Source organism: Sinocyclocheilus rhinocerous, unplaced genomic scaffold, assembly GCF_001515625.1.
Source record: "Sinocyclocheilus rhinocerous isolate Xijiao unplaced genomic scaffold, SAMN03320098_v1.1 scaffold2578, whole genome shotgun sequence".
Taxonomy (NCBI): domain Eukaryota; kingdom Metazoa; phylum Chordata; class Actinopteri; order Cypriniformes; family Cyprinidae; genus Sinocyclocheilus; species Sinocyclocheilus rhinocerous.
In genome coordinates, this window is record NW_015643596.1 from 987135 (window position 1) to 997495 (window position 10361).

The 10361-nt window shown below is 37.9% G+C and overlaps 1 protein-coding gene across 3 annotated transcripts; it reads right to left on the reverse strand.

The window, feature by feature from the left end:
• Positions 1–934: 934 nt before the first annotated feature.
• LOC107757485 (zinc finger and BTB domain-containing protein 37-like) lies at positions 935–8607 on the reverse strand. 3 transcript variants are annotated; one of them, XM_016574965.1, is made up of 4 exons: positions 8005–8607; positions 5427–6398; positions 4881–4980; positions 935–4620 (listed from the first exon to the last, which is right to left on the reverse strand). In XM_016574965.1, the coding sequence occupies exons 2-4, from the start codon at positions 6368–6370 to the stop codon at positions 4105–4107; spliced, it is 1560 nt and encodes a 519-aa protein (XP_016430451.1). In that variant the 5' UTR covers positions 6371–6398; positions 8005–8607; the 3' UTR covers positions 935–4104. The 3 variants fall into 3 exon arrangements, with proteins under 3 accessions (XP_016430451.1, XP_016430450.1, XP_016430449.1); XM_016574964.1 differs by having other exon boundaries at positions 5427–6401; XM_016574963.1 differs by lacking the exon at positions 8005–8607 and having other exon boundaries at positions 5427–7995.
• Positions 8608–10361: the final 1754 nt, after the last annotated feature.

The following is a 10361-nucleotide window of genomic DNA, read 5'->3' on the forward strand; positions in this document are numbered from 1 at the left end:
TTAATATACCTGGGCCACATTTGCTGAAACATATGTGGACCACATTTGGTTTACACCCTGATTAGCCTTTGTCGATTGTGCCACATTTTTGCCAAAGGTGGACCACATTTGGTTGGCACTATTTGGGCCATATTCCCTATTTCTGTTCTACTACCACATGGACCACCTTAGGGTCACATTCAGATTACACATTGTCGTGAACATCACATCTTTGCCTACAGAGGCCCATATGTGATTTGATAAATTTGGGCCATTTTTGCTATTTTACATGTGGGCCACTTCAGGATTACATCCATTTTGTACGGGGCCATAAGAAGGCCACCAGTGCTGTGTCATTGCCTTAAGTGGCCCACATCCGCATGCTATCTGGGATGGAAAGAACTTTACAGACTATATTGATTTTTACAAGATAAAACAATATAGCAAGACAAATTGTAAAGGTCAATATTTTGGCTTCTCTTGGTGCAAATTTAGATGCCTGGAAATGTCTTTATGTTTGGTCGTTACAAAGACAACATGCAAATAAACAATTTCTACTGAGGGTCAGTAGAAATACAATGTCTTATTTCCTTGTACAAAGACTCTTTTGAGGTAAAAAAAAAAAAAAACTGACAAATTTTTTTGACAAAGCATCACGTTTGCTTGCTTATTCAGACAGACTAAGTTATGAAATATATACGTAGGCTATTTGCATTGAAGTAAAATGTGTTGCTTGTACAAAATATTTGCTCCAGAGGGACTCGCGACAATACTGAACAAACTCTGAAGATATGGCTCAGTGTTGTAATTCGGTCTTCCCAAAAAACTAGTAAGTAGAGACATGCACTGTATTACTTTTCACAAGCCAGACCATGAAAAAAAAGAAAAGAAAAGGAAAAAAAAAAAAAAAAAAACGAGGCATGTAATCACCGAAACAAATTTTATCACATTTGCCAATATGTATAATTGCTTTATAAGTTCAAGATACATATTTTTTCTTGTCGAAATCAACTGGTCATCAGTTTCACAACTTTAAAAAAGATATTGTGTGTGTTACGGTGCGTTTTAATTTTGCACCACTTTATCTGAAAGCAATTTCTGAATTGGAAATGGGGTGAAATATTGCTTTAAAAGTAGCTTAATTTGAAACTACATATTCTGTAACACTGTTAAGATTAGACACAATTTGGTTAGAAATTACTTGTTCAGTCAACACCATTAAACTGCAGTAGATGTATTGTCATACAGAAACATTAAATATTACAGCCTAATATATAAACTGCAGCAACACATTTATCCTCCACCGTGTTATTTAAAGCTTGAAAACAAATACAAAAGCCAAACATAATATTTGAATGAATAATATTGTTTAAAATAAAAAAAGAACAGGCAGGATGGTCAACCATCAATGTTTTCAAGATCAACAACAGATATGCACAAAGGGAAAACATGCTGAAAGTTGTCATTAGCCCTAAAACCCAAATTAATATGATTAAATTTAGACTGCTAAAATGTGCAGTAAAATAACTGGAATGACTGATTACAGATATAGACCCCTTGTTATTAGATTGCAATTAATTCATTCACATAGAGATAATTTAAGTCAATTTATATGATTGGCATACACAAAACAGGCCCATGCCCCAAACCTAAATTTAAACTTAAAGGCAAAGTCCATAAAAAAAGAACATCTTTTCTTGATATATTATAACATATTAGATTATGATTATGTTGTTTACTGACAAAATCATTTGCCCTTCTCTATTATCATGAGGTTGCATTGTGACATATAAAAGCAATATTAACATGCTTTTCTATTTACCTGGGTTCTGCGCTGTACAACAAACGTGAAATTATACAGTTTCAGGATTGTATTTCACTGTGAATACTTCTGAGGCATGGGTATTTACATTGAGAGGAAATGTTCATATGTAAGTAGTTTTTTCTTTTTCTTTCTTTTTCTTTCTTTTCTTTTTTTTTGCTGCACTTGTGAAATATGTCGACCCAAGTTACCCAGAGCTAGAATTCTAAGTAAGAAAATCCACTTGGTACAAACCAAAAAAAAAAGGTAAACACAAAAAGTAAACAGTGAGTTCCTGATATTTGTAAGAAGTGTTTACCTGCTCACCTGTGTTCACAGATGTGAGTAATGGTAAAAGTAAGTTCTAACCTGTGTTGATATTAAGTGAGGTGCACAAAATCCCTATTGGAAACATCAGTAGCTGATTTTTATATGCATCAACCCTTTCCTAAAAAATCAGTCACAACCAAGTGTGATTCACAGCCTTATAAAAATGATAACAGCTTTACTTTCACTTAAAACACCTTTGCTTTTGTTGATCATTCTAGAAACTGTCTCTGTATAGTTATTAGAAGTATAAATTTGCCTAAATATGCATAAGTGACATGTATATAGATATACAAATATTCTAAAAACAAAAAACAAAATAAAAACACCCCATCCCATTTTTTAAGTGCCTGATGTAATCTCTTTTTTTCCTCTTCGCCCTCCAAATCTTAAGGGTTTAAGAACTTCCACAATAAATTTCAGTTCCTTTGGTTACTGAAAGCACCAGCTGGAAACATCTGTTCATAAGCCAAGTGTAAAGGAACTTGACCCCAAGGTTAAAGTGCCTTTCATCAGCTGAAGGGAAATCTTACACTCAAAGTCATTCCGTGGCATTTCGGCGTATCCCAGTCATCACAGACATACGGTTTCCGTTTTCCTAAACGGCATCGACGACCAAGTCCGCATTTTGGTTCGTCTCAGCCTTAGACTCATTTCTTTTGACTTGACACAAAAAAGGAACAAGGTTACATCCTCTGAGAGACCACTTACCCCTGCTCAAACACATTCTTACAAACAAAGTATTGCCAGACCAGTAAAACAAGTTGGTGTGACTAGCGAATCTCAACGAGCGACTTAAAACGTATGAAAAGAAATAAACACTGAACATAAAATTCAGCTGAGTGCATCCACGCATCTGCGTGCGACAGATCGGTATTGCGAAGTGATGTGAGAGAGAGGTAACTGAGCGGTCTATTGTAGCTTATCTGAGGTTGAAGGATTTCCTTGTTTTATATCACTGTATCGCCAACATTCAGCAGCTGAGTTGTTGAGTTCAGAGATGTATGAAAGCCTTAATGGGAACTAAACTTGAAATAAATATATATGTCACTGCTATACTCTACCAACATCTTTTCACCAGAGTGCCTATATCACAGTATTACCACCAACATTAAAAGTAAAATAATGATGTGAGTTTTTCTTGTTATAAACCCAAAGTTCTATAACGACAATTTCCTTTGCGTTGAGGCTAAGTGTGAGCAATGTGTTTCGGTTCTATGGCAGGCCGGATCGGCACTTAAACACAAAACGAAAAAATAAATCAAGAATCTGATGTTAGGTCAGACCTGAGGGTCCCTAATAAAAAACTGAACCCGTTTTCCTAAGCTTGCCATGGCTGGGGAGCGCAAAGTCTAGCCCCAGGTTAATTTCTCAAGATTGTCTCAAGGCAAAGTAGCAAAGGACTACGATGTCCTCTCTTTTTATAACTCATCTTCTGGCACAGAGAAGTTTGGCAATTTTGACGCAATTTGACCAAATCATAGCTAGAGCTTCTCTTTTAGTTTATCCTGAAAGATCTGTTGTAGTACAAAAATATAAAAAAGTAACATATAAAAGACAGGAAAGACTAAAAACAAAAAAAAGAAAACAAAAATCACTGCATCCAGTGGTGTGTGAGGTTGTTGAAGTGTGGCTTGTCTTCATATATTGATGTCCTGTTCAGTTTGTATGGTGAAGGTAGATGTGGTTTAAAGCGGAAATACCATTTATAAATCCCTAGAGAATACTATTCCTACCAAATTGTTCCTTGCATCTTTGTTATCACTGGAAAAAATAGAGGATCTTCGTCCAAGTAGGACACAGAAGACTCTTCCTTTTTTATCCGTTCCTCATTGACAGCAGCTGAGAGAACCTCCTGCTCACTCAACTCCTTCCAACTTGTAATTTCAGTGTGGATGGTGGGAGACAAGGGACAGAGGGATTTCTCAAGAGAAGGTTCTGTTGGACCCCGCTGTCCTGTGTCTCCCTAAACTTGTGACGTTTTCCTTCAAAGCCTTTCAGTCGGGCCCAGTGGTGGATACCGAAGGTTGGACACCTTCTCCGAAGGACGAGCCGTCACCTCCACCATTGCCCTCAGCATCCTCCTGGGAGGGCGACTCATCTTCGTTTTGGCCTCCACGGGAGGTGACCGTGGTAGTCTCGGGCGAGGCACTATGGGACACCTCCTGTGGGGCGCAGCCTGGATGGTTTTTGCGGAAGTGCTGGTTGAGGATTGCCTGGAACGGGAAGCTCTTGCCACAGACGTGGCAATGGAAAGGCTTATTTCCTGTGTGCTTACGGATGTGGTACTCGAGTTGGTCCTTGCGGGTGTACTTCTTCCCGCAGATTCGGCAAACAAAGGGGGTAATGCCCATGTGCAGGCGCATGTGGCGATCTAGGCTGCCCTTCTGGTTGAAGGACTTGCAGCAGTATATGCAGGTGAGACGGGGGTTGTAGCGGAACCACCGATCACCTACCTGTTCTCGTAGGTACTCCTCGTATCCCCCCATGTCAAACACAGCTTGTTCCTCTCCCTAGTAAGGGAAATGTGAGAGGTTATGGTTTGTTTTCATGATTCCCACCCCTTTTCCCAATTGAAATGCACTCTAAGTTAGGCACACCAACTGTTCTTAGTATTACGCAACTGCAGGCAATTTAAAGTTTCTTATTAGCTCGGTAAGGTGTGCTCCACTGATATTCCTTTGAAATTACTTCAACTGTGTTCAGAGATCATAAAAAGTTAAACCAAGGGTTGTAAGTGTATAGAGCCAAGTCTTGATCAAGGTTGCCCTACCTGTGAGGAGGGGTGTCTCTGATCGTCGACTCTTCCTGGAGACTCACTCTTGGCTCTCTGGTGATCAGCCATCACAACCACACTTCCTGTTGGACTAAACCTGAAAGAAAAACACAGTATGGGTTCAATCTTTTACAGGACACTTGTCGGCAGAAGAAAATGGGTTAATGGGGTAAATGCATCACATTTTAAAATATCACACCTGGACTTTCCAAACTTTATAATCAACATGAAAGGATGTTTGCAACTACATCCAATATACAACCAATTCTGAGTAGAATGGGATACTTATTCAATATGGTATCATCAAGTACTGATTGGATAATGTAAATGGTTAAAAGAAAGGGGTTGAAAAGTAAGAAGGCTTGGTGACATTAGCTGAAATAGAAACTTGTTTTAGAAGTGGAGAAAGGCACTACATTTTGATAAAAGACCAATTAACACAATTTCATCAGAATAACATGAACTGATGAACTATGTTCAATAAGAATAAGATTTTGATTTCATTTTGGCGTTGAAAGTAAACTTCAGAAAGATTTTACACACCTCTCTGTTTCACTGATGCTACTGGACGGCTGGGAGCTTTTCCCACCTCTTCCTCCTTCCTGCACCAGTGTGCTACGTCCTGAGGTGTCAATCATCACTGTCGGCCCCTCCTCGGCCCCACTGCCCTCTTCCGTCGACGCCTGGGTCTCCGCTCCCATCCACTCATCCATCCTTTCCGTCTTAATCCGAAACCCGTCCACCATCCGCACGTTCTCCTCTCCTCCTCTTTCCACCTCAGTCCCCGTCTCGACATACCACTGCCCAGCACGGTTGATACGGAGAATGGGCTCTTTCCCAGTTCCCACCTCCTCTGAGCCAATGCCACTGTGCTCCACAATCTGGGGACTCATGGACTCCCCAGGGGGACTGATCTCTCGGACTTCCCTCACATCACGGATGTTGATCACCCCAGTGTTGCTAATCAATCGGGAACTAGTATGTCTGGGACTTAGGGAGCGGGACCCACCTAGCCCGGTCCCACCTCTTCCTGACTCAATGGTTTGGTTGGCGGTCCTGTGGGCCCCGTTCCCGATCTCCTCTTCCACATCTGACAGACTGATTTTAAAGTGGATTCCTTCTAAAATCTGGGTGCAACGGTCAATAATGTGCTGCATTTGAAGGAAGCTGGCAGCCGTCAGGTAGCTGATGATATCAGCGAGCTGCAAGCACAAGCGTCCCGTGTAGCAGAAGGAAAGGAGCTGCTCGAACACGGTTGGGTTGCGGATTACTGATATGGACACGGTGCTCATCTCACTCAGTGACATGTGATCCCTGAAGTAGGGTGAGCTGGCGGCGAGGACCACCTTGTGGGCACGAAAACTGTGGCCCTGAACATTGACCACAATGTCACACAGACGGCCCTGTATTCGCAACTGGTTCAGATGTGACAGGACGGAGTTGCTGAAGTCCGGAATATCAAGTTGGATGCTTCCTGCTCGTTCCATGCGGGCTGCCTATTGCTGCTTTTCAAAGCTGCTGATAAAAAAAAAAAAACAACAAGAACAGTTTAGAACTGTTACAGTGGGACTTTCTGAGCATGTCAGCAATAAAAATAATTTTAATAAAAACACCACAGAACAATCAGCATTATTTACAAACAATGTTAAATATATATATTTTTTAATCCAAACACTTCCTCCTATCCCAACTTTAAACACAGAGACAACAATAATTAAACCATTCGTAGACTGATTCCCACAGAAAGTGTAAACACTGTCTCTCGGTGGTGTGACTTTAGGGTGGGACTAACTGTTCAGTCGACCAATGGCTGACAGGGGAGTGTTCAAAAACCTGTTTTTAAAAAAAAGAAATTAGCTGTATTCCAATTCACAGGGTCTCTACTTAGTGTTCACTGCACCCTACACACTCAACAGGGGATATTTGTAGAAGTTCACGTCACCTGACAAAATTTGGTCATATGGAAAACTCAAGTCACACTGTCACAGACAACACTAGAGTCAGGTAGGTATTTTAGAAATAAATATACATTACCATACTTTTAAATATATAAATGTATATAACAACTCCATGCTGTACTTATATATTGAATTATATATTTAAATAAACACACCTAGTTTAGTAATAAACAACTGGTGTTTAAAATGAAAATGTGATGTCTTCTCGCTAATCACATCTCACTTTACACGCTCAAAAACAGCATAAAAAGCACTTCTTTTCATCAGCCTGAATAAAAATGCCAATCACATTTTTTTTAGCCAAACTTTTTCTGTGTCCAAAATCCCATCCTATCAGAGTATGTACTGAATTTGATAAATAATTGACTAGTGGGAACCAGCGTTCTTGGTACCTATAGCACTTACATGTGGAAAGAGCCACATGGCTCATCATTTTTATTTTTATTTGTCAGCTTTTCTAAATCTGACAGCTCCTCAGCTTAATAGGTCTTATGGGACAGGAAAGTTTCCTGACTGCACACCTCACAATGTCAGCAGATGCAATCCGTCAATTTGGATATTTTTCAGCTACCATTTCATTATTACTGCATATTTGGGCACAACGTACATTTGACATGCTATATAGTAGGGAAGTGACATATTCGAGGTGGTACAAAATGCCTTGTGGGTAAATAACCCCCTTTCCACTTCCTGTGAAGTCATATGCCGATGTACACTTGTTCCCTAAGTAGTTTGCAGTGGAAATCTTAAATTTGACTTAAAGTGGCCAAATGTCCTGTGAAGTCCACTTTGCATGATTTGATTGGGCAATTTAAACATACCCATTATTTTGCAAAAATTACACGCTTCATTTATAAGAACTCACACTGTTGTTTGTAACACTTAGCATTACAGTGTAACAAAGCTACAGAGTTAAATGATGGATAACTAAATTAATGGGTTAACAGCAGCAATTACAACAACCTGTTTAATTACAAGATTGTGCAATTACAAACAGTTTCATGAACATCATAAATACATATATTTCATTATTAACATGAAGGATAACATTAAATTACGTAATTAAATAGTACAATTGCAACAATAACGATGTAATGTAAAGTATGACCCAATTATCTTCAAAAAAGTTAGATTTGTAGTGAGATGCACATTTTTTACCTCACCTTTTTAATAACAGGCACAAAAAACGCTCCACTATATTTTTCTGCACACTTGCACTTCTTTATGGCTACAAACCACAGCTGTTAGAGAGCAAAGTTGCCATTTTTTCATTGCATAGGTCAGTAGGATTGAGTCGCAGTGCTACTTTGACTCTCTCTGTTTTTGACATAGTATCGGTCGACGGCGCAGGGCATCTGTAACCGGCGGCGTGGCACCTCAGTTCGGTTCCAGTAACACACTGCAGCGCGGTGATGCGATGAAGCCTACCCGAAAAACAAGCACACACCCCGGCGCAGAGCAGGCAGGGAGGTGCCTTACCCCAGTCCACGCCAAATTTATATTTAAAAAAAAATACACCAAATACGACTTTCCTTTTACGACAGCATGTTCTGGGTGATTTGGCTTTGAATTCCCCCCATTTCACGACCACTATTTAATGTTATACTTATCGCCAGGTATTCGGCTGTCGCTTTCGGTTCCTCCGCCGCTCTCATATTCCCCCATGTATAACATGAGCCAATGTACAGAAAATGGCATTCTGGGAAATGTAGTTCTATCCCGCTACAGCCATAGCAACCAAAAATGGAGAAATTCCCAAGTATAGACTCACGCTCCCATGATGCTTTGCTTTACCATCGCTGTGAAAGTGCGTAAAGAGTTTGGTTGCATTTTTTGGTGACAGTTTCTTCCTATATTTTATGTGTGAGGGAGTATAAACAAAAAGGTATTTACTTACTGAAATACTGTAAGCCGTTATAAACATTTACATTAATATTGCATTTTATGAATAAATTAAACAAATGGAAAAGGATCTCTTGTTGCAGGGCAATGCAGCCCCATTCCATGACATCAATAAAACTGAACCCATTGAACCCATGAAAAATTTTTTGTCATGTGTCTTTAACAAACTGACATAATTATCCGTTATTCATTCCTTACCATCCGTGATTTGCATTGTATTTACACAATGAAGCCTTAACCGTTTTCAAATTATTGTACTGCATGTTGTAGTTACATTGTAATGCTTTGGTTCTCTGAAAAAAGAAACATTGAGCTATAGCATTCATCATTGAGCTATAGCAACAAATGGGTTTCCACAATTTAACTTGTTACATTAATTTCAGTCATTTCTACATCTGATTTTATGAATTTCAGAGTTTGAATTTCTGAATATCAGTTTCAAATAAAATGTATATATCAGTAATCAAATCCTAAGGGATAGGCTGCAATTAACCCTATTTTTTTTACAGTAATAATACAAAATAATTAATAATAAGTATAATAATTATCATTTAGGGAAACAATTTTATGAGGCACTGTATTCCCTATTTGTGTGTCTGTAAACTAAATGGGTAGTTGATTCATAACATATTCATGAATCTTCTTGAATCAGTATCTAGATTTTAGATTTAAATATATATTATGGATGTATACAGGACAGTATGCACCGGGTAATTACACAAAAAAAAGTAAAAAAGCAAATTGCTTACAGTAGCAGTATCATGAAGTGGTATCATGAAACTGAATATGTCAGAAATGCATCCATTTAAATGTAAATGTGGATTATCAGTGTAAATATGTACATATAAGCATATTTAAAAATTTGCGAGTGGTTTAGGTAATAATTATTAATTATAAAAATCTTAAAATCTAATAAAGAAGCCATTTTAGCAGTTGTCCAGTAAGTGGCGCTCTTTGCTCATATATGAGAATTTTTTGCTACTGCGAAGAAACCAGAATTATATTTACATTATATCTTATTGTCCTTTGTGCTCTTCAGGAGTTATTAAATTGCCTTATAATTTAATTGCATCTATATAACCATATTATTTAATTGTAATTCTATTTACATCTACAATGGTGTTCAAAAATCTGAGACCACTTGTGAAAATGATTCTATTTTGCATTTTTGCTAAATGTACAAATTAATTACGGATAAATTATTTTTTAATTACAAATTATATTGTCACCATAACAATTTGATTTTAATAATTAATTATTTAATTAATTAACATGAAAAATTAAGCTGAATTTTTAGTATGTCTCTCTTTTCTCTAATGACAGCAGCACTTAAGCAGATAGGTTTTGCATCTTGAACTTCAATGAAAAAACATCAGACTTTTTGTCCATAAAGTTTTTAAAATTTATTTTTAGGTTTTAATTTTGAAATTTGCTTCTGCATTGCAGATTTTCAATATGGTCTCCAAATTTTGGACCCAATTCTAAATACTAAGCAAAACGTTTAAATAGAATTTTTAATTAAATCAAATCACAACTTTGATTGCTTTTTCTTGTATTTTTAGGTTTTAATTTTGAAATTTGCTTCTGCATTGCATTTTCAATATGGTCTCCAAATTTT